At 41.4% G+C, this 25,320-nt stretch overlaps 1 protein-coding gene across 7 annotated transcripts in view; it reads left to right on the top strand.

Moving 5' to 3' along the window:
* ABLIM2 (actin binding LIM protein family member 2) overlaps positions 1–25,320 on the top strand; it is a 54,363-nt gene that overhangs the window by 15,692 nt on the left and 13,351 nt on the right. For 2 of the 7 annotated variants that reach the window (XR_014171785.1, XM_081925646.1), the window contains exons 5-14: positions 1,750–1,876; positions 4,077–4,170; positions 4,967–5,054; positions 5,911–5,969; positions 7,948–8,031; positions 8,581–8,727; positions 10,265–10,385; positions 12,007–12,105; positions 19,159–19,260; positions 20,726–20,779. Coding sequence is in view for 1 of the 7 variants with exons in the window: in XM_081925646.1 (XP_081781772.1) it covers positions 1,750–1,876; positions 4,077–4,170; positions 4,967–5,054; positions 5,911–5,969; positions 7,948–8,031; positions 8,581–8,727; positions 10,265–10,385; positions 12,007–12,105; positions 19,159–19,260; positions 20,726–20,779 (975 nt within the window). In the remaining 6 variants the exon portion in view is untranslated. The remainder of the gene's footprint in view (positions 1–1,749; positions 1,877–4,076; positions 4,171–4,966; positions 5,055–5,910; positions 5,970–7,947; positions 8,032–8,580; positions 8,728–10,264; positions 10,386–12,006; positions 12,106–19,158; positions 19,261–20,725; positions 20,780–25,320) is intronic. The other 5 variants (XR_014171782.1, XR_014171784.1, XR_014171781.1 and 2 more) reach the window with 5 other exon arrangements.

Here is a 25,320-nt window from a genome sequence, read left to right as displayed (position 1 = left end):
TTCATTTCTTCAGTCTCCAGTTTCATGTTAAATAGTTCCATGAATGTGCTCTGAATATTTTAATATTAACTAACTATTCATCAAATATTTGATTTCTCTATTTCATATCCAGTGCTTTGATTTCAGTAAGTTAATATTTGGTAGCTAGTATTTGATAATTTGTTGCAGCTGGAATACTTAGCTTTTGACAGGATTTAACCATTGACATGCAATGATAGCTTTTGATGCCATGCAACACTGTTTTGCAATCTATATGGTTTCATGCATGAGATGCCAAGATCAAAGCAATCAAGAGATGTCTCAAATCTTAACGCATAAAGTTAATAAATCTTCTGTGGCAAAATGTGAATTTCTGTTAAAGTTTGAATATTTGTGAATATTGATGTCAGCATTATTTGTATAAACAAAAAAACAATGGTAAAATGAAACTGGGAGTCTTAGAACTTTCATCTTTTATCTAAACTATTCATTTATTTATTACTTTTCTCCCCCTACTTTTCCTCCAAATAGCTTAGGGGGGCAAATGTGGTTCTCCCCTCGCCCCCCCCCTTTCTCCCTCAACACAGCAACCTTTAGCTGAGAGATAATGGCAGGGCCCATGTCAAGTTCTGCCACTAAGGAGTGATTTGAGTCTTAAGCCCAACAATCTGCTACACACACACCCTCAGTAGTGTGTGTTTTATATTTCAAAAAAGGCACAACACATCGTATCAAGAATGGCCTTGGATCTGTCTTAACACATTAACAAGACTGGCTGCATCAGCATTATAGTATAAGTTTTTGAAATATAGGGGTACCTGGCTTCATCATAGATTTCATTGTATTTATCTGTCTTTCTGGGATATATGCTGGAGATGTTAGCGCATATTTGGTTCTGCCCTGTCATGCAGGATTTTGAAGAGAGCACTTTAGTTTAATTCATGAATGATGGGCATTTTATACCTTTTGAACCTACAAAGGTAACATTACTTTAAACATGATGTTGAAATAGCAGCCGTTTTTTGACAGCTGCAAAAACTTTTCATTGTGGCCCCTATGCCCCAGCTGCAGCGCCACTATTCTCTGATTAGTTTAGAATAAATGTAGAAGGTAGGCAAAATAGGCTTTTTTCTTAAAAAATCTCTTTATGGATACATATGGATAAATTTGTTGAAAAATTATTATTTGTTTTATTATTTGTATTGAAAATTAATTTTAAAATGTCAAACATAAATTAGATAATGCAAACCATATTTGCTCAAGGCAGGCAAGCCGCTGACGCAAGCAAGAAGTGGGTAGCAAAGCAAGTGCAGCCTCTCTTGGTTTTAGCTGGGCTGAGCACGTGAGGGAATGTGTTAGAAATAAATCTGCAAAAGACACGGCACAAATCCCTGTCTCCCAAATCCAGGCTGTCCAATAGAGGCATTAGAAAGATGGAAAGAATCAGTGAAATCACGTCTTCATTTCTCTCTGGCAAAGAAATGCCCAGATAGTAAAACTAGACAAAATGCTTGCATCCTACCAGCAAAATACAACTATCAATTTGAATGGGGGCAGAATTTAGAGATATAACGTGTTTGTATATTTTTCCTTAAATTTCCCAAATACCCTAGTATTTATCATTATTCTGAAACCTGGCCATGGCTGTGTATCCTGAGTACATGCCCAAAACCCAGGGGATGCATTTGTTTTTCTACAGCCTCTTAAATGACTCATAAAACATATTGCTTACATTTCAAAGTCATTTGTGCCTTCTTCTTTTTTTTACAGATTGTGGGAATTGTGGCTCTGAAATAAAAAATGGACAGTCTTTGGTTGCTTTGGACAAACACTGGCACTTGTCCTGTTTTAAGTGCAAGATATGTGGCAAACTTCTGAATGCTGAATATATCAGCAAGTATGTTGGATAGAGTGGATCCATCTTCTCTTAAGACACTTTTCAGTGCTATATTGTCAAAATGTGTTTTGTTGGCATGTTGTGATGTGTGACTCTGTGGAATGTCAAATGCTTTTCACTAGGCAGGCCTAGTGAACAAAGGACACACTAAGTTTCATGGAACGCTTGCCTGACTTCCTCTGTCATTCTTAACATGCCTTGGACTTCCCATAATTTTGTGACTATTTGAATGTTTTTACCCTATTCCAGAGACTTACGTGGCTTTCACAGTGTACACATCCTTCCTGCTGGCTTGCCTACTCACAACTGAATGGGGAAGCTAGCTCCAGAATCTCTCAATGCCATGTTAACTCCCCACCCACCCTACCTACAGCTGCTGCTGCTAAATGCGAGGTCAGTTATTAATAAAACAGCTTTAATCCAGGACATGGTCCTGGATGAAGAGGTTGACCTAGTTTGTATCATCAAGACCTGACAGAACGAGGCATCCAATCCTGTCTTAGTACACCTTTTTCTAGCTAAGTGATCAGCACCAACTTGACAATTGCAGAATTGGAAGGGACCTTGTCAGACATGTACCAACCCCTTAGTCAATGCAGGACGTACAATGCAGGACGCAACTACAGGTTACCTGACCGGTGGCTGGCCAGCCTCTACTCAAGCACCTCCAATGGAGGAGAGCCCACCATCTCCCAAGCAGTTTCTTCCCCACAATTTCCACTCATTAGGTCTAGTCCTGCCATCAGGAACAACAGAACAGACCTACCCTATTTTCTGAATGACAGCCCTTCAGCTATCTGAAGACAGCTCTCACCTTTCTCCTTAATATTTCCTTCTCCAAGCTAAACACATCCAACTCTAATCACTCATCTTCTTGGTTACTCTCCCCTAGACATCTTCCAGTTGATCAGTGCCCTTTTACAAATGTGGCATTTAGAATGGGAGGGTAAAATGGCAGCAATACATAGAATTGCTACCACCTTTGCCATGTATTCCATCCAGCAGCTGGAAAATGAATTCAGACTCGGGATTCCGGTGGAGTCTCACTTGCCCTAGATCAGGCATAGGCAAACTCGGCCCTCTAGATGTTTGGGGACTACAACTCCCATCATCCCTGACCACTGGTCCTGTTAGCTAGGGGTGATGGGAGTTGTAGTCCCAAAACATCTGGAGGACCAAGTTTGCCTATAGCTGCCCTAGATCATGTATTACTTGCATGTAGGGCATTTATGTATTGACTTGAGTAGGGCTCAGCTTTTAGCCCTGTTGCTGACACAGCAGCTTTTTCCTTATTTGTCACTTTCATCACCTGGTGAAGTTGTGATCATCGGTCTTTGTAACTGCGTGAGAAACACATTAAGATGGTCTGGCCCAGGAGGCAGGAGATAAAATGACTACAGCTTTCTTCAGAAAGACTAGGATGCTATAAGCAGCAGTGTCACAAACTAGTGGTTGCATTGCTTACAGTTGTATTCAACTAAGTCTTACTCACCCATTGAACTTAAGGAACCTAAGTTAGGGCTCATCTACACTTCTAGAAATCTAGCAATGGGTCTGAAAGATTTTAGTTTTGTCCCATTGCTTCCCCCGGGAAACCTGCTGTTTACTGCTAAATCACAGCTAACAGTAATCTGCAAAAAAGTCTGGAGCTTTGTCATGATTCAGTTGTAAACAGCAGGTTTTCCCAGGGGAAGCGACAGGACAAAAGAAGAAGAAGAAGAAGAAGAAGAAGAAGAAGAAGAAGAAGAAGAAGAAGAAGAAGAAGAAGAAGAAGAAATAATCATGGGGCAAAGGAAATGTGGGTGATATCTTATACTCCTGTCCATTAACTTGAATGGGTCTAATCTGTGAATAATTAGCACTGGATACCACCCAAAGTATTGAGCCAGTGCAGTGCATTAATGCATTTGAAGTATACGGTAAAAGGTTACTTTACAACCCTCACAGCTGAACAGTTAATCGCCAGTAGATTAATTGATTCATTATGCATAATAATGTGCCGCAGAAAAGTTGGGCAGTTTATTTCATGGCATGGTGTTATTAAATCAACCTGGGACACATAACTTTGCTTCTTATCAACTGAGCCACACCTAGGGAACTGCTAGGACTCCCTATATATACAATTATAAAATGTTCCAACTAAATCATCAGTTTTGACATTTGTAGTTGAAATGATCCATGAATATTGTCTTTCTTCTAGAGATGGTGTTCCATATTGTGAAATGGACTATCATGCTAAATTTGGAATAAGATGTGACAATTGTGAAAAGTACATCACAGGAAGAGTTCTGGAGGTAAGGCAACTCTCTGCCCTTAATGTCTGTGTCCTAAGAAGAAACTCCCTGAGAACTAACCTTTGATTCATGAGTTACAACAGGCTTCCTCAACCTCGGCCCTCCAGATGTTTTTGGCCTACAACTCCCATGATCCCTAGCTAGCAGGACCAGTGGTCAGGGATGAGGGGAATTGTAGTCTCAAAACATCTGGAGGGACAAGATTGAGGAAGCTTGAGTTACAAGAACTGAAACACTGATATTTTGTCAGTCTTTGACACTCGCTTTCCGGAAAGTGGTATTTCCTTACCCCTCAAGCATCAACTTGCTCAAATGCCTACTTTAAAATAACTTGCCTGAGAGAGCCAGTGTGGTGTAGTGGTTAAGAGCGGTGAACTTGTAATCTGGTGAACCGGGTTCGATTCCCCGCTCTTCCACATGCAGCTGCTGAGTGACCTTGGGCCAGTCACACTTCTCTGAAGTCTCTCAGCCCCACTCACCTCACAGAGTGTTTGTTGTGGGGGAGGAAGGGAAAAGGAGAATGTTAGCCTCTTTGAGACTCCTTAGGGTAATGATAAAGCGGGATATCAAATCCAAACTCTTCTTCTAAAAAAATAAAATTAAAATGAAATTAAAATAAATGACTTGCATGCTTCACTGGGGATTACACATGACATACTCTTTCAGTTTCATAGGTTGAAGTGGAGGTGACTACTTTAACTAGCACCCCTTCCTTTATCCTCGCCTCAACTACAGAGTGATCTGGATGTAGTAATTGCAAACACCTTCATCTTTATTCTCTTTTGTCTCCCAACAGGCTGGAGAAAAACACTATCACCCAACTTGTGCACTGTGTATCAAGTGCAACCAGATGTTTGCAGAAGGAGAAGAGATGTATCTTCAAGGTAAAGGAAAAGCAGATTGGAATTACTGGCACTGCTGAGCTTTATTCATAGAGAAACAGCTAGCATTGTTGTAACTGGTTTTGTTTTTATTGTGGATTTGCTATGATAGGCAGAGCACTGTGGTCTTAGTTTAGAGGAGATGTAAATTTCCAAGATGCAGCATTTTTAAAGAAATGTTTGCAGTTGAAAAATATGGTTGCTTATCTGTAGCTTTGTGATGTCTGTACACCCGTTTATGTATTGAGCTATGGGTAGTGTAAAATGCTAGCTATGTTGCCTACCCTTGGAATTACTTAAAGAATTCAACTAGAGTAGGAGGAGTCACCACTAATTCTGCATCTAATTTAGTATACTGGTTAATCTGATCTTGATTCTAGCCATTTTTAAAGCATTGTGTCTTGAACATACCACATATGTTTTTTACCATACCTCCTCTAAACTAAAGCACTTCACATATAAAGCATGGCTTTGCACAATCTTTTTCTCTCAATCTGGACTCATCTAGACATGCATTTATCCCGTGGTGTCTAGACACAGTCCAAGAGGATTTTCTTTTGACCCACTGCTTTCCCTGGAAAAAAAACCTTGTTTACTGCTGAATCGGAACAAACATCAATCAGGTTTTCTGTGGGTTGACATTTGTTGCAATTCAGTGGGTTTTCATTGGGAAAGCAAGGGAACAAAACCTCCTGGACTTGTGACTTTAAACCATGGGACAAATGGGAAAAAACCATGGAACAAACAGAAATGTGAATGAGCCCTTTCTCTCTCTCTCTCACCAGTAAATAGAGCATTTCGGGGGAAACTGCTTAAGAAATATCAAGAATTAACTAGAGTGCTGACTCTTTGTTTTCAGGGGCTTCCATCTGGCATCCCGCCTGCAGACAGGCAGCCAAAGCTGAAGAAAAAGCCAAGGTAAAACCCTTCCCATTCAAATGTGCTCCATTGATTGCCATAAAGACCAAGCTATTAGAATTCTTTAGCCTCTGTAATTCTGTATGTCAGAAATCAACCTGTGAATTTTATGGGGAAATGCAGAGGGGTGCAGTTGAGGGGTTTTTCTGTTAAGTTTTCCATTAGAAAGAGATCACTTATTAAATATTTCAGAATGGTGAGGGAAATAATTTTTGAAATGTTTTAGAAATAAAATACTTGTATATCTGGAGCAGCGTCTCCACCTCCGTCGCCTGGACACTGAGGTCTAGCTCTGAGGGCCTTCCTGGTGGTGGCACCCACACTGTGGAATGCCCTCCCATTAGATGTCAAGGAAATGAGTAAATAGACATCATTTAGAAGACATCTGAAGGCAGCCCTGTATCATGAAGTTTTTAATGTTGAATGTTTTATTATGCTTCTATACAGTCATACCTTGGGTTGAAGTAGCTTCGGGTTGAGCATTTTCAGGTTGCGCTCTACAAATAATGCATTACTTCCGGATTCGCCGCTCGCGCATGCGCAGACACTTAAAATGAAGTCATGCGCATGCACGGAAGCTGCGAATCGCGACATGCGCAGACGCAGGTTGCGTTCGCTTCAGGATGTGAACAGGGTTCCAGAACGGATCCCGTTTGCATCCAGAGGTACCACTGTATTTGTTGAAAGCCGCTGAGAGTGACTAGGGCAACCCAGTTAGATGGGTGGGATACTATTGTTATTATTATGATAACCACTTACACTATCAAAAAAACCTTACAATTCTGAAGCAATTGAGTATTTACCTAATATTTTCAGGATAAAGCAAGAGGCCAGGTCTAACTCCTGTCAGGCTGCCAGTTTTAAATTGTTCTGTTAAGAGTTCCCTTAACAAGTAGGAGGGAAAGCAGTCCTGCATGGACAGTAGGTTACCTCACTTCCAGGCAGACAGAACTGAACACAATATTGGAAAAAATCGGTAATTTTCATTTTCCAAAGCTAAGATCACATGTTTTCAATAATGGATAAATATCCTAAATCAGCAAATGATTTCCCAAATTATCACACACCCACATGAAGAAAAGGAGGAGGAGAAAACATCTGCACAATTAAGCTGCTAGCATGGAAAGGAGGAGTTTGCTAAATGGCCCAGTAACATGTATTACAGCAGTGCTGAACTAAGGAATTATGATAAGCACATGAATAACAATCCAGTAAAAGGGTTCTCCATCTAAATGGAAGGGTGGGTGTGTAGTGGGAGCAGGTGGTGCTGTGGTCTAAACCACTGAGCCCCTTGGGGTTGCCACTTGGAAGGTCAGCGGTTCAAATCCCTGCGATGGGGTTGCTGTGTCCCAGCTCCTGCCAACCTAGCAGTTCGAAAGCACGTCAGAGTGCAAGTAGATAAATAGGTACTGTTGCAGCAGGAAGGTAAATGGTGTTTCCATGTACTCTGGCTTCCATCATGGTGTTCCGTTGCACCAGAAGTGGTTTAGTCATGCTGGCCACATGACCCGGAAAGCTGTCTGTGGACCAACGCCGACTCCCTCGGCCTGAAAGCGAGATGAGCTTTGACTGGACTTAACTGTCCAGGGATCATTTACACCCTTACCTATATGTATATACGTAATTGCTTTAAACCAGGGGTGGGAAAGCTGTGGCCCTCTAGATGTTGCTGGACTCAACTGCCCCCATTCCTTGGCACGGCCAGTGCTGACTGGGGATAATGGGGGTTTGGGCCCACAACAATTGGGGGACCATATATTTCCCACAACAAAATTTCAGTTTAGCATTACATTGCAGTTTTATTGAAACTCAGAACTGGGATGAAATGCTAAACTCAAATTCTAGGCTTGTGCAGATAAAGAATTTTCAACAGGGCAGGGGTTATCAAACTGTTACTTTTTGAATTGAGGTACAAAACATTTTATTTTATGTTTTCCTTTAATAATTACTCAACAATACTCACCTTACATGTTTTCAGTTCCAGGAAACTAGAACATCATCTGAGAGTATAATTTCAGTACCTGCTTCAAATACTTCAGGTTCCCCAAGTCGAGTGATTTATGTAAGTACATTCATTCCAGGGGGAAATTACTAAGAAAATCATTGATAGCAATGAAGAGCAGACAGGAGGGAATTAGTTTTGAAAGCAAATATTAAGAAACAATAATATGCAGATATTATTACTGTGTCTGTCTACAGAAATACAATCAAGCAGGTCTCTGACCATCATAGTTTCTGTTTTTGACTGTCATAATTGCTTGTTATTCCCATCTAGACAACATCAGTTTCTAGGCAATGACTCAGTCTCTCAATAGTTATCCCAGATCAGTAGAAAAGGAAAAACACAAAGTGTGTGCTATTGGTATACTGGTGACACCACACTATGCCTCTCTATGCTGTTCCTCAGTGGCTTTATAGAAACATTTCAAAGACAGAGACCAACAATTCAAGCGTAACTCTTTAGTTGTACCATACCAACTGAAGAGAAAATAGATGAAATTGTCCCCTTTGGTGTATCTCGTAAGTTTCCTTACGTTCTCAGTATCAAACGTGTTGGGATACTTGTTTTCTAAGCTGCCTCTTCACAGCTGTTTTTCCCTCTATTTCTTAGGCAAAACTTGGAGTTGAAATCCTTGATTACAGAGATTTGGCTGCTCTTCCTAAGGATAAAGCTATCTATAACATAGACCGTCCAGATATGATCTCCTATTCTCCATATATCAGCTATTTGACAGATGACAGACATAGTTATGGGGAGGTAATGTGTGTGTTGCTATATTTAAGCAAATATTGAGCCATTTTTGTGTGAAAGATTGTATACATGCATGTCACAGTTAAGAAGTATCCCTTGCTAAATTCCACTTCAAAATCTGTTACCAAGCCAAAATAAATTCATGTTTTTGTTACACACATGATATGATATTGGTGGCTGTATATAGGCAGCTCTTTTGGCTTTGTAGATTCTCTTCTGTCTTTCAGCATCTTTCATCTTCATGTCATCCATGTATATGTTGGAAAACTAGCCCCCTCGGTAGAGGCTGGCAACTCTCCCAGGCTCCCGGGGCTTGTTTACTGGTGATCGCCTTGGCTGGCATCCCTGCAAGTCCAGGGTAGATCTTGATAGGCGACATCTCCCAGCGAGGAAGATGCACACCCCCTCCCTCCTTGCATACCAGCAAGAGAAAGGAGATAGTCAGAAAGTCTATTTACATCTCGTTTATTTCTGACTGTTCAGCTGTACAGAAAACATGTCCAATCAGTTCAGACTTCTCCGAGCAAGTGACACAGACTTCCTTTACATACGCAACAGGAAGGTCTCATATTACACCCAGAACAAAGCCTTGTAGATTCTGTGAACTTCCGGGAACATTATTTCCCACAGTTAGACCCATCATGTGATATCAACACCGAGCTACCAGTTTGCAGCTGCGTTGTATTCCTATCCTGACAGTATATTTGTCCCCCACATATAATAACCTCAAACAGTTGTCAGTATGTGAAATAACACTTTTATAAAATACAAAGTTTGTCTTAAAACACTCTTCATTTCATTCCATCATGCCTCAGTGGGTTGTTTTATAATCGTCACAAATTCCCAAAACAAAGCCGCAGCAGACCTAGGATGTATGTTTATTCTGAGATACACACATCCCACATTTCCTCTAAGGAGCTTATGGTGACATGTGAGGTTGCACACCCGCATCTCCCATCTAGGAATTTCACCAGCTCTAGGCTAGTTTTATTACATAAGCAACATTGATTTGTGGGGTGGTGCCTTTGTTTGAAATTGAAAGGACTTAAAAGATCAATGCAATGCAATGTAATTAATGTTTGGTGCTTCTGTGGGAGATGGGTGAGATTGCTGAACATTGCTTCTTGTATAAATAAGGGAGAACAATAAAATATGGGAGGAGGAACATAGAAAGGGCTTCACAAAGTCAGCTGTTAAGTAAGAAAAACACACACAAAATGAGGGGATCATGAGAAAGCATAGAAAACCTATTGGATGCATCCCGCAGGCCGTGTGTAGCCATCCCTGTTTATATCAGTGCAGTTACAATATTTGGTGAATTTATTTAATCTACTGCATTTTTTTTCATCTAGGTACCAGGGTTGTAGAGATTGTGTGACAATAAAGTCTAGGTGGTTTGTTGTCTTTTTAGCGTTGCTTTTGTGTCTTTGGAACTGAATAAGAAACATAATTGGGAAACCTGAAGTTTGGACCGCATGAGTGCAAAATGTGGTTGATTGTTCATGTTTTTTCTGCCCTGATGAGTTCCCTCTCTCATCCTTAGGGTGACCAAGATGACCGTTCTTTCAAGCAGTACAGGATATCCAGCCCTAGTTCTACTGGCTCACTTGGCTACGGCCGCAACACCCCAACCTCTCACTCTCCTCAGAATTACAGCCGACCAGGTAACTGACGAGCAGCTTTCCTTTACAGACTCTCATGGCTTTCCTGCTCACCTTTGACCTGTGGAAGAGGAGACATTCTTCCTTTTTACATGTACCTTGCACAGAAATAACTGCAATTTCAGGATCACTCTAAAATTTATTACAAGGTGTTTATATTTTGTCAAATACTGCCATCCTGAGAGCATTAAGCTCACACACTTCAAAATCCATGGGATGTAACCTTCATGCAGCCGTTGAAGAATGGCATCATTGGGCCTGCACACTCATGTGAGCAATGAGGGATTTATGGAAGTCTTCTAGAAGACTTCTAGAATATTAAGCAGCCCTCCTCCTTTGGTAGCGGCTCTCCCCAAGGAACATGTTCACTCCACATCCTCCTCCTACACAAAGTCAGTCCTCACTGGATTAAACCCTCTGATTCAGGGTTCCACTACAAGAACCTCCAGGTGCACTATTATCCTTTCAGGGAAGTGGGAGCAGCTTAATGTTTTCAATAGGATTTATTTGTCATCCAGAAGACAAGAACAATCCATCTCTAGCAATAATAATAAATATATTGATAATGTCACTTGAAAGGACCAGGTAAAATATGTTGGGTAAGCACCACCAAGACCCTCCTACAATATACCCAGTCCAGAAAAGATAATTTTTGAACTCTAATCTCCAGAAATGAACCTAATACAGTGGTACCTCGGGTTACATACGCTTCAGGTTACAGACTCCGCTAACCCACAAATAGTTCTAGAGGTTAAGAACTTTGCTTCAGGATGAGAACAGAAATTGTGCTCCGGCGGTGCAGCGGAAGGCCCCATTAGCTAAAGTGGTGCTTCAGGTTAAGAACAGTTTCAAGTTAAGTATGGACCTCCGGAACGAATTAAGTACTTAACCTGAGGTACCACTGTACTCCAAATACAGTTGTGCCATTGCTATAGGAAAGAGAATGGTATTTTCCCTTCTGAGGCTTGGAAGCAAACTCCTGTTGAGACAAATTAAAGGTGCTTCCAGACATGGATGATTTAGCAGCCCCAGTAGTCGCTGTTCTGCTTTTATCTGGAAGTGAAATAACAACTGTGGTTCCAGACTGTAGGCAGGTGGGCAGTCCCCGTTTCCCCAGCCCTAAATAAAAAACGATGTGTTACAAGCAACACAAATTGTGTCCTGTATAGATAGCTTTCAAAGTTACATACCTGGGTGTGGATGCTGAGTTGCCCATCTGGGAAATGGGAGATGCCTTGGCAGAGGAGTCAAAGGCGCTTCAAGACTGTCCAGACCCACTCTCAAGCGTACGCAGAACAACGGCTTAGCAGGGTAGGGGTGATTTTCCTCACACAACTCCTGCTGTAACACAGTCTGAACTGTGGTACGCTCTAGGTTCATTGAAATGAATTCACTACTTCCAAGTCTTAGAATAGAGTTTCCTGCTTCTCAGGAGATGCTGCGCTTCTGGCTTCACTGCTATTCCTCCTCAACTCATCCCAATCCATCCTAGTGCAAACAAACTTTGCATTATTAGTATGGCAGTTTTCCTCAATTGAAAAGGTGTCATTGCTGTGAGTGTTTTGTAGCTTTCAGTAAGCAAATGAAGGAGTTTATTTTCATTTAACTTTCTGTTGCCCCCTAGCTGGTACTCAGACTCTTGGTACCAGTAGCTGCATCTCCCTGCCCCAACACACAAGCCTTACATCTACATTCAGACATCATTACATCCCTTTCTTCAAAGGTAAGGCCCAGGAATGCCATTTGTGATGTGGTTACTGTAGACATCTCCAAGTGTGTTTTGCTGTTGTGTTTGCATGTCTCTCTAATAGATAATTTTCTCTCTCTAACTTTTGTTGCTATTTCTTGCTATAAATCTTTTCTTCTGTGGGTTCTGAATGATTAATGAGGGCAAAATTATTTAACTTCACAATATTACAGACATTTACAAACTTGTTTATTTTTATTTTTTTGTCAGATCAAATGTACAAAGCCCAAGGAAATATGAATGGCTAAATCAAATATCTACCCAAAATTATTTTTCCCTACCTTCCTTTTGGACAGGTATCCAGTCTCCAACATTGCTGCCCTTCTTTCTAATTTCCAGTTCATTAGTTTATAACCTTAGGCCTTGCATCAGTTGGGTTTGATCTCCCGAGATGTGTACTGTGTATAAAATTGGGAACATCTTGCAATATTTCACAAAAGCTTTGATTGATTCTGTGTGTATGTGAGTGTGTTTGTGTGTGTTTGTGTAGAGAGAGGGCAAGCAGGAAATATGTGCTGAGGAAATCTTTAGAATCCTTTTCTCCTGTGTATTACCTAAATAGTTAAAACATTGGAGGTGTTTAATAAAACATTATTTCTTCCACAAAATTGCTAATTTTATTGATAATATAAAATACAATGGAAAGCTTAAAAATGTAACAGTAAGTGAAATGGCATAAGAAACAGGAAAGAAAATAGCTGTTTTTAGGGGGAAAAGCTTAACTCTTATCAATGTATGAAATTTGTACCGTATTCCACTAATCGGTAGATAAAAGCAGCCTAACATGCTTGTCATATTCTGATACGCTGAATTTTTAAATCTTGAGTGAAGACGAGTTTTTTCGTTGTGCATTAGAGCAGTACTATTATCTTGTGAGATGAACCTAACCCTTCAGCTAAAAGTTGGTGAAGTTGCATTTTAAGGAATGTATTCCGTGGCCTTCTTGGCAACCTACCACAAATATTTGAGCCTCTTTCTTCTAGAAGCACACTCTTGTCAGTTTGGCACATTTTTCAGCGTAGACGACTTCATGAGACTCGAGGCTTTGTGCTGTTCTGCACGTCTGCACACAATGAATTTGTGGATATTAACCTCTTACTGTCTTCGGGAAGTAGCAGGCCAAGTGGCAGACTCTAATTTCAAAGTAGTAATCCAAGTAAAATGAATAGGTTTGTTCAACTCAAGGATGAGGAGCCTCATGCAGGGGTGGATGTGGTCTCCGGGCCTCATCTGGAGTGGCTTGAGTGATGCCACGAAGCTGGCTTCCCAGCTGCTGCTTTCTGGAGCATGTGGGTCAGGGTGGTGGCAACACCCCACATGCCCAATGCCCTCGTCTGCTGTTGCCTGACTGTGATGATGATGCCGCTTGCTTGCCTGGATGGAGAGATGTGTGTGTTGTGGAGAGATGTGGAAACCTCTGACTTTGCATGGCTGGAATGTAGCCTACTGTACAAAGGTAAGAGTAACATACACTACCCTTCTCCCTTTGCCTCCGGCCCTCACACTGGTTTGAAGGCCTTGCAGCATTGCCCACAAAGGGGTACAGTTCTTAGGCCCAGGAGGGTTCCCAATTCAACAGTTAAGTAACGGGGAGAGGAGAGGGCAATTTTCCTGGGAACAAAATCACAAATACCCTCCAGCACTCAAAAGTTGCTGTATAGCAGGGGTCAGCAACCTAAGGCCCATGGGCCAGAAGCGGCCTGCGGAGGTTGTTTGCTAAACCGGCACAGTGTGGCAGAAACTCGCTTCTGCAGTGCTGAAAATGGTATCTACGCAGACGCCAAAAATTGCGGGCAAGCGCGCAATCCAGCCCACGGAGGGATCTCTGTGAGACCAATCTGGCCCAGGCAAGATAAACCTTGCTGACCCCTGCTGTATAGGAATGGACTAAAGCAGATGCAGGAAGATTTCAGGCAGGCACGTCCTACTCTAATTTTTAATTAAAGGCTTAGGGTCCAACAAATACCATCAGTCACAATTACCTGCTGCACTCTAGAAGCCCTAAGTTGTAGGTGACTGACAAGTACAAGATCAGATCCATCTCTGAGATGCTGCAGATCAGAGATCCTAAAATCTTCCCTCGAAATGATCCAAGACAGCTTCACAAAGACCTAGTCAAATAGTGCTGCTTTTCTCTAATTTGCAACTAATTACTGACCGAGATATGGTGGCAAAGGCATGCTACCGCCACCCAAAGAGAAATATAGAAGTTTCTTGTTCATGGGCACAGAATCAGCACTACCATTACACCCAGATAGCAAAAGGAATAAAGACACCTGGTTTTGGGCTGTTGAAAGTATTTCTGGACTGCCCATCAGTATAATTCCCCAGGGCAGTTTCTGAAAACAGTTGTAGGTTTAAATGTGGTGCATTTCTGACACTCCAGCACCCAAAGGAAAGCTCCCCCCCTTTAGTTTTTAGCAAATCCCTCTTGTGAGCTTGAGTGAGGACCAGGAATGCAAAAATAGGGTCACCCTTCCCTCTCATTTGTCTGTGGGGGTACTCTTGTGGAAAGTCTGGCCTTTTCCTTTTTGCTCATTACATTAAGCTGAAGAGGGGGTGGGAATCTAATCTGAATGTAGTATAATTGATGTGATGAATATTCATACTTCATCTCATATACACAAATAGGAAACAAGGGGGAGTCAATGCTGCGGTTTATGCATGCCAGGGATTTGAGAAGAGGTTTGTGTTCATGCGCACACATGTGGTCATGCTTCAGTATCTCATTGTAGCATCACACCAAGAAACCGAATCAGGAGAAACAATGCAGACAGGATGCAAAGGTGAAGCTGTGCAGCTAAGGCCTGGCCCAATTTTGAGATCTGTGGGTCGCAGTAAATGGATGCCATTACATGCCACAGGAAAAGTGGGGCAATATCTGACTTTCAAATGACACAAGTCACCATAGGATGAAGGTGCTATATTCTCCTACCCAGAGCCACATCCTTCCCATTCATCACCATGGGAGGTCTTTGAAAGTGAGGCCATGCACATAGGGAACAAAGTGACCAGATTGGGACATTCATGTGAGAGTGAATGAACATGACCATCCCACCCAAGGGCACATTTAGTACCCACCTCACAGGTGCCCCTGAACTGCACTCTCACGTAAGACAGTGGCTACCACCCCCTACTGGCTGTAAAATTTCTGCCTTTGAAATTGCGTCCTGGTGGGTAAAGCTAAATCAGTAGAAAAGATAACACACACAAAATTGCAGCTGAAACAGTTTATTGAAGCACAATCCACACAGCAACAGCAGAGAAATAGAAAACAAAGCAAATAGATCCCCAGAAGGTCAATGCAGATGTCCAGTGCTCGGACTGTGGGTAAAGAAATAATAAAAACAAATGAAGGAAATAAAGAATTGGATGGAAATATTACAAAAAATATGCCCCACAAAGAAATAAACACTAATAAAGCCTAGCCCTTTTGCATCTATCATCCTAAACGTCCCTCAGCACTCCTACTTAACTACAGGCCTTTTCCCTCTTACCTTTTACTCTGCTCTTGTCCGGCAGAGGTCGACCCTTTTAATATTCCATGCCAAAGTGGTTTAGTTTTTTGGTTTTGGCCTGAGCTTTCCCCACAAAAATCTGCTCTGTAAAGTTGAATCAGAGCAAACACCAATTTGAGTTTGCTGCAGACAGAACTTTAAAGAGCGTTTTCCCCCAGGGAGAACTCTGGATCAAAAAAGGGACCCTCGGACATGGAGCTTTAAGTCACGGACCATGCCTAGAAAGAGTGGAGGAAAGGCAAATGTGAGTAAATGAGGGAGTGAGCTGTGAATCATCCCAAACCATTCTGAGTTACATCATATTCAAGCATCCTAAGATGTTTATAGCTATCAGTGTCCATAGCAACCAGAAAAGGGAGTTAGGGAGGGAGGGCAAGGAGAGACATAAAGAAACAGAATGAAAGCTAATATAGAAGACTTTATCTCTATTTTCTCCTGGGCTTTTTATACTGATCCGAGGTGGGGCCGGATCTTCCTACATTGCTTAGAGGTGGATGTAGAACTTTTAACTCTCTACATTTTAAGGAGAGTTAGTTAGTTATTCAGTTGCTCCAAAATTAAAGGAACACAATAGGTACCTAAATTTATATATTTACTTGTGAACTGGTATGCAGAACCCTTTAAGAAACCCTTTGTATATCACCTGCATCTGCCTTGAAATACCTATCTCAATGAATTCCCTATGGGTAGACGCAGAAGGGCTTCAGGAGTTTGTGTGAACTTAGAAAGTTTCCTAATGCATGCTCAACACTCTGCTGCAGCTGCACATTGCACAGTACTGGTGGCAGGTTCTCTGTCTCTCGCTTTTCCTAGTAAAGCATCTATTTATTTGTAAAAGTGAGGTATTAGCGTATTACCGTATGTTCCCTTTTACATACGGTTTTAAGTGGCATCAAATTGGCAAAAGAAAGAACTCCAAAATAAATGAAATGAAATCTCGTCCCTATGCAAAGGATGGAAAAAGCAGAAGCAAATTTTACAAGCTTTCTCCCTACTCTGACCTTCAGCCATAGAAGTAAAATTGACCCAAGGCTGATTTTCCTATCTTACAGATATAATTCATGTTCATTGGAAGAGTGGCGGGTCCCCTGGCTAAAGCAGAAATTGGATAAATTTGATAGGCTGTATATCTAGAAAGAGGCGCATCTCTTTATAATCTCACTGACCTACACTGCAGCCTTTGCCAACTTGGTGCCCAGATGTTTTGGACCACAGCTCTCATTACCCTCCTCCCACATGGACATGCTGCTTGGGGCTGATTGGAATTGCACTCCGAAACATCTGGAGGGCACCAGGTTGTGGAAGACTGTCACAGTGGCTCTGAGCCAACAGAGAGTACGCACAGAGGCCAGTGCTCTGTGAATGCCCTCAATAAGGAACCTGAAAGCAGCTCCTTGATGGAGAATGGATTGAAATGGGAACCAAATCCAACCCCTCAAAGAGCTGATGGGGGGGGGGGATTACAGGTTGAGAGTGGGGAGCTATAAATGATTTAGCAACAGCTAGGGTTATGTCCTTCCAGACTGCCCACAAAACTTTGGCCAGTCCCGAGGTGCTACGTCCTCTCCCAAATAAATTTCATTATTAATTAGGGACAATAAATTTCCATAATTGTTCTCCCATTATTTCCATGCTAAAGTGGTTTCTCCAAATTAGCATCAGTTGCGTAGGATTTAGAATGTCCATTCAGCTTTCGGTTGTTTAATAATAGCTTAGGTTTCTCGCCCCCTTTTTTTGAACTTTTTTGTTTCCTCAGCTATTTTATAATGCCATAAAAATGTCACTGATAATTGGTTCATGTTACAAGATGATTTGAAAGAAAAGAGGAAATGAATGTATACATAATAAATAATACATTTTACATCATAATACCTGGAATATGGCATTATATATCCGTGACTTGATAATACAACACACACATAAAATAGTATGGAGATCAGAGGGTCGAGAGGGGATTATAGGGGAGACAAAGTAGAATTTATGACTAGTTACATCAGCAAAGCTGTGTTCCCACACTCTGAAGATTTGCTTGTTTTGTAAATAAAGTTGTTGGGGTGTAGCTGTTCATTACATTGTTTCCAAAACTGTAATATTGTACTATTCTATGAAAAAGCAGTTAATTAACTGCAAGGAGATGGAGGGACAATATGTGGAAATGAGACGATTTTTGATATATTTACACGTGTCTGTTTACTTCAGGTTCAAAGAATTCAAAACAAATGTCACAAGAGAAGCCTTTCAATCTGAACCGTTAAAAAGAGAAAAATATCATGTCCGGTGCCAGGCAAAAAGCAATATCAAAATGCAGACAAAATATTTTGCAGAGAATAATCCCACTGTTTCAGTTAAGACAGTGTTAATAAAATTTACTTTAAAAATGCATTCCTTTTTTACATAATAAACAGGAAGGAATTTGTAACAAACCTAAGAAGCGTACATGTCACAAATCTAAGGTGACTATGGCTAAAACTGAAAATAAAAAGTTAAGCGAAAACAAAGGAGGGAAAGCGAAATCCATATAAAATAATCCTAGGCGAGAAGGGAAGTAGGAAGCCCCTATAAAACTACCTGTCGTAGATAAAGGTGGGTGGGGCCAGGATTTAGGGGTGGGGCTAGAAAAAAGAGAGGTAAGAGGGGAAAGCTGGGAGCTCATTGAAAAAGGTGAAGGCTTAATATAATGAGAGCTAATCATTCAGTCTATAGTACTCTCAGGCTTTTACACGAAGGTTTAACCTTGTCCAGTTATTTCTTAATTTATCTTCCTTCTTATTCTAATAAGCACTGATAGCTTTGCCTCATGCATGCATTGCCTACCAGCTTCAGTAAATGCTTCACTGATGCTTTGTGAATTTGCAGCTCAGTAAGGAATTTCTTCACCTCAGCAATGATGCTGCAGCTTTAACTGGATCAAGTGGGCGGTGGGTTGAGAGCAGGGATAAGAAACTGATCTAGAATCCAGTGAAAACTCAGGTCAGGTGAAAGTGTGGACAAGCCCTTCCTTCCAAGATGTTTGACCCAGACTAGCTCCTTCTTTGAGAGTTTAGGGAGCCACCACTCCTTTGAATAGCTGTCACTCAGCTAGCTTCATACATTCATGGAGGCTGATGTGGTCCACCCCAGTACGTTTGGGGAGAGGATGCAACTCTGGTGATCAGATCTGTATGTGGTGCAAATGATGTTGGGCTAAACTTTTAGTGAAGCCATTTCCTACCCTTCTGCATAGCATAGTTGTTAACAAGTACAAAATCTTAAATACTTTCCTATATAGGTTTTAATATTTGAGCCATAGTGCAGTATTGCAGATGCTTACAGAATCAGAAGCTGCTGGGATGTTTGAAATGATTTGGGGCTTCCTAAGCCATTGTTGGTTGTTGTTTTTTTAAAGGAAATGTTGGATTAAGAAGTCATTTGAAAAAGCTTTTCTTTTATGCTTGAATTTATTTATCTATTTTGCTTGCCATTTTTTTTGTTTTATATGCTTTTTGTTTTTGTTTTGCTCTTCCTCTTGGAGGCAGCGAAAGTGGTCGAAGCACTCCAAGCTTATCCATGTGCTCAGACAGCAAATCTTCATCATCGCTATATCAGCAAGCACCTAGACATTTCCATGTCCCAGGTAGGCATTCATTGCTTTGTCCTAATCTTTAATTGCCATCATCTGTAATGCTTGCGTGTATAAACAATAGACAAACAAATTTTATTTTTATATAAACCAAAAATATTTAATGCTACACTTAATTGCATTTTATGCCTAATATACAAATCTTAATTTCCATCTATTAACAACAATTTTCTAGGCCATCAAATTAAGAGCCAAACTGGAATATTTTCCTTTGCTATCCAAGCCATCTTTTCCTTTGCTTGCAAGCATCTGGAATCCAATTTTTATTGGGGCAGCAGCACTGCGATACCTTTTCTTACCACGTAGCTTCCCTGATTTAAGTCACACTCGCTTTGCTTCCTACAAAGAACAAAGTGAAAAGAATTTTGGGAGATTTCTGGTTGGGAGAGCTCAAATAATCTCTAGTTTGGCCTTTAATACTTCAAACTGGGCCTGACATGGCAACCTTTAAACACAGAAAACAATCAGATCTGATGCATCACATCTAGTTTAGCCCCAAGCCCTGTTCAGGCCTTATACTTGTGTGTAAAACCATCGCATGAGCAGAGAGGGAGCTGTGTTGACTAATCCGTCTCATGCTAAATGCACAAGAGTAGCTTCTCCCTCTCACATCCTCACATATAGCATGAACATCAGCTGGGAGACATCTGGAACCCTGAGTCACTTACAAACTTTTTTTTTAAGGACTTAAAGCTACTGCAAAAAAAAGTTTGGAAAAAATTGATCAGAGCTGGTAATTTATATGTTAATGCTGGCTGGCTGAACTGGATACCATAAAGATAGCTAAATCTTTTAAATTCTCTTAAAGGAATGGGTAACTCTTACAAAAGTATATCAGATGACATGTCTCCCAGATATTTACATTGTATTGTGTATACTTTCCATACAATCTGGAAGTCTGAACAATCCAGACAGAAGCTTTCGCGTGATACCTCCCTGCAGATATTCATGTTGTATGCATGGTCTGTATGACATTGGGGGTGAGTCTGTTCACATCTTGGTTTTACATGTGAGTTTTAACAGCTGAACAAGGCTTTAGCCACATTAGGAATATGGGAACATTTCAGCCACATGGCCCATTTTTAAAAAATGCATTTTATCATAAAAAGAAATATGAAAGAATTGAGCATTCATTGCTCAGCCATCTTAAGTACACTGCAGAAAGGTTGCACGTATAAATAAATCCTGAGTTGCTGAGTTGATTCCTAACTTTTTGCTCCATGGTCAGGAAATCTGTATACACAGGGAGTCCTTTGAGGAGTGCCAATCTCCTTCCATGAACACAGCAAGAAGTTAGGAACCAAGCCAATGCTAATGTCTCATTTATTTATATGCTCAAAATTATGCAATACATTACTCAATATCTGGGGTGGTGGAGGAGGTATTTGATAAAGAGGAAGCATATTTCAACCGCTTGCTTACTGTTTGGGTCTTCTTCTTTTTCTTTCCTTCTTCTCAGACACTGGAATAAAAGATAACATCTATAGGAAACCCCCTATCTACAGACAGCATGGTACAGTCTGCTTTTCTCTGCTGCCGTGTGGTCTAGCCAGGTCCTTTTCCCTCCTTATGCATGTTTACCTCCGAGTGTGTGCCACCACTCTCTGCTCATTTGTTCCTATCACTATTCCGCTTGCATGAATGTATGTCCAGGCAGACGGGATCTTACTTCTTTGTTACTGGGCAATCTCGGACACTGGTGCTGGTCTCCCAAAGATCCATCACTATTGTGTCCTACACCTCCAAGGGTGGTTTTGTTTGTTTGTTTGTGCTTTTTGCAAAACAGTGCAGTACATTGTTAGTGGGATTCACCTGGATTGTTGGCTTATATTTCCCTCTTTTCTCTTAACAGTGCCTGCTGTAAAATATTTTGCAGTCATGGCACCGTAAATTGCCTTTTAATTCCTCTATGAGGTATCCTGTTTCTGCTGCCAATTCTTAGCAATTCTCTGCTACAGAATGCAGTTTAGGGTTTGCCTGGAAACATCTTCAAACATCTTAATGGGGATTAAAGTGTAAAAAAATAAATAAATCATGTGGCACGCATGAGGAAGTGAAAAGAATTGGGGAAATGACTGTCAACAAATGCTGCTGTTGACAAAACAGTGAGAGGCTGAAAAAAGGTGACAAGGAAAGTGTCAGGGTCAGTAGCTCTTATGCTCAAAGAAATGAATGTGTGCTGGCAGGGAAGGTACATATATAGGTTTATTTCAGATACTGGGACAAATGAGCCTAGGCCAAAGGCAGAGCTGGATGCCATGATGCTCACCACTCCCCCTGCCTTTGCATCTGAAACAGGGTGATGTTGTTCTCCAGCTCTGGGTCCTGGAAGTCAGTTGTTAGAGGTAAGGCTGTGAGCTGAAATCGTGACAGGGCAGCATTATGGAGAGGTGCTAGCAAGCAACTTGCTCTGGCCGGGGTTGAAACTGAATGGAGGCCTCCTAAGCATCTCTCCTCCAGTCTGCCTCTTCTAGGCTTTGCTGCCTTGTGGAGAACTAGGCCAGGCCTCTGGTCTAAAGATGGGCACTTCCCCTGTGTTCCATGTGTTTTCTTCCTGGTTCATTTCCTGTGCTCTTGGGGTTGGTTCAGTAGCGTGGGAGGCACTCGGATCCTCTGGCCCATGAAAGCACCATGAGGGAACCTGAGGCTCCCTTTGATCACCAGTCAGGAACCTAGCATAGCCGGTGAGGCCATAGCCTCCAACTTAAGTATCCTGATCACTGCTGGAAACTGGGTTCATTATATGGCCAATTCAGAGATAAATGCCACACCACTAGTCCCAGCAATGCGTAGAAAGAGATGGTGTCACACGGGGTTTTGGATAACTTCCTCAGGCAGGTCTCTCAGTCAGGTCACAAAGTCCTTCTTCAAGCCCTGGAGCCCCTAATAGGAAGGTGGTGGAAGGATGTTTTTGTTGTTCCTGTGCCTCAGGACAACCCGTTGTTTTTGTGGATCTCTTGAAGCTGTAATGGGTCTTGTGGAGCTAATTGGTAACTTTGATCAGGAAAGATGCACATCAGATTATTCCAAAATCAATCATGCACATGAAGGGGGAGCATGTCTCAGGTACATATGAAGATACATATAGTGCAAAAGATAACAATGTATTATCTTGGAACCATCAGATTTGTAAAGACAGAGATGTCAGCAGCATTTCTAACTAAAGTAGAAAAATATTAGTGGAGCTCCAGTGAATATTTAGACTCTCTACCAAAATGCAAGTTCATTGTAGTTATGAGGCAAACATCAAAATGCATTAATCAGTTGTTGAATTCTATATTATTCACCACCTTTTCCGCATGCTAGATTTTTGCCTTGTGCGGCACAGATAAAACTTGCATATAAGCCACACATCCCAATGAGGTCACTCACTGTTTGCTTCCTCCCCATTTTCTTCTTAGCCTATCCTTACATAATAATGTGGTATTCTGAAGATTCACATTGGTGACCTGTCTGTCAGGATTCGTAGAGATTCAAGGCAGGTGTATTGTGCTAAGAGAATAAAAGTCTGTGCTTCTTTTCATTTATCTGAAAACTAATACATACTAGAGAAAGCTAATTACATGATATTTGCCCTGTGGTTTATGGAGCATTAGGGGATGGTTAGTCCCTCTGATGTAGGGATATGTCATGCTCCACCTTTGGTCCCGACCCTGCACTCAGCTCTCACCTGAGGCTCCTAGGAGCTGTCAGCATGTGACAGCAGCTGCACCCTGAGAAACGGCTTCAACTGGTCAGCTAAACCAGATGGCGAAGCTGATGGGTCTCAAACCCTCGGTGAGTTAGGGAGTTCCCCTGCATGTGAAGACAGGGGAAGATAGAGCAGATAGAGCAGACAAGACCAACAGTGGGTCCAACAGTCAAGAAGGCGGTTTCTGCTCATACTGCAAAAGGAAGTGAGGGGCAGATGGGGCTTGTCAGCCTAGGAAGGTAGCCCATCTAGGAAAAGGAAAACTCTGCAAAAGCTCTGCTGCTTTGTGGGATATCTTCAGGAGGAGAAAAGACTAAGGAGCAAACCCTACACAAATCTGAGTCCCTAGGACAGTTGGATGGCACCTTGTATGCCTCCTTCTGGCAACTCCTGCAGCCAACCTGTTTCCAAACGCATTGCTTTCCTTTCTCCCCTGCGAGGCAGAGAGGGGAGTCTTGTAATCTGGGCAGCCCAGGACTTCCATACACACTGCTCAGGCTTGTATGCTGTGGGGCTCACATCCATGGAGTGTTTTGACTTCACCCCCAGAGACGCACTTCATTGTCTCTCAAGACAGACGAATGCCAACAAGGCTTTATTGTTGGAGACATAAAAGTGTTTATATATTTTGCTATAGCACCCAATAAATTACTGTAAGGAGGTTAGTGTGATCTAAATATTAATCCCAAGTGTAGGGCACACACATGGCTGAAAGACATAGGGAAGGATTTAGGGCAGATTCAAAGCAATTGCTAAACCTCTGGAAAATGAAGACAGCTTTTAAAAATGAGGGAAGTGAAGACACATTATTTATGTTAGAGTTGGTGGCTTGGATCCAGGTTTAATCATGCTTCAACAAGTAAACCCCTTGAAATTAATGACTAGCTTAGATCCCATTGATTTCAGTGGGTTTGCTCTAAGCATTATTAAGTCTGAAACCAACACTGCCTTTCTGTAACACAGAACAAGAGCGGTTCAGCCCCCAATGCATCAACTGGTGACAGTTACCACAAGAAACAGTTAATCAGTTGTGGGAATTTGAACTGGATGCACTCAAGATGGCTAAATCATGCATTGTCATAAAAGGATAAGAATCCATTGCAGTATGTTTATGAAACTGGATTAGATGACATATTGTGAGACATTTCCATCGCATTGCATCGCATCTGCTTTTGAGTATTCCAGTTATTGGGAGCATAGGCTTCCAAAGTTGTGGTTATGACATGCTGTCAGTTTTGAATCAACCCAGATCATGTCAACAGAGAAGGATGTTGCCGGTGAATTAGAGCTCAGGTAAACATCAGTATCTCCTGCTGTTATTTCAAGGCAGCCATGGTGGAAATCGGGGATGGGACCTGCTAATTTACTTGGGAAAGTACAATTGGGGTAGGAACATTTAATCTTCCTCTTCTGACTTTTTCCTGTCTAAATCCTTCCCATAGAGGATTTAGTGTCATTCCAGGGAGAGGGGAACACAACAGGTACAGAATCACGTAACAGCCAGAACTGAAGTCTTGAGGTCAGAGATGGAACTAGCAGCATGTTTCAGAGAAACCTCAACTACAGTGCAGCAGTTCTACACAAGCCAATAATTTATTGTAGCCCTGATGGACCTGATAGCAATTTCTAGCTGCCTCAAAATTGTGTTTTATTCCTTGACCATTGACTCTAGAGTAGTCTTTCTCAACCTTGGGTCCCCAGATGTTGTTTGGCTACAAGTCTCATCAGCCCTGACGGCTGGCCTTTCTCACAAGGGATGAAGGGTCATATATAAATTTAATAAATAATACCAATAATGCTTCATATTTACATACATGAGTTAACCACCATATTTACTACAGAGAGAAAATTCATTCACAGGACCAGATATGCAGACCAGATTGCTGTCTCAAAGCACAAAAGGAACACTGAGTACATGGAGTTATTTGTATGTAAACAGAGAACTGAAAAGCTAGCTCTATTAGACCTAAAATATGTCTTGTTGAAGAAAACAAAGTCCATTTTTCTGTAAAGATCCATGGAAACAGTCATTTGTTCTGAATAAATCCCAAAACAAGTTGCACAAATCTTCTAAGAATTAAAGCTAGCAAATGCAGAGCCAACTTTAAAGACCTTGCAACAGAACTTGGGGGCAGGAGAATAGGACAGCAAAAAAAGATTCTTTCACTAACAGTGCAGCTACATTTTAAAACCAGAATGAGAAACTTCTGAAAGACTGGGTATTGATGGTCTGCTTTATGTAGCTAAGACTCTCCTTCTTTTATGTTACATTAAGCAAGTTTTAGGATTGTGAAAATTAGTTTAGAATTTAGCATGTGAATGTACTTTGTCTTTCAAAACATTTACTATCTGTGGAGTTGAGA

Source organism: Podarcis melisellensis (assembly GCF_964234715.1).
Source record: "Podarcis melisellensis genome assembly, chromosome: 9".
In the NCBI taxonomy this organism is placed as follows: Eukaryota; Metazoa; Chordata; class Lepidosauria; order Squamata; family Lacertidae; genus Podarcis; species Podarcis melisellensis.
This window is presented reverse-complemented; position numbering and strand designations above follow the sequence as displayed.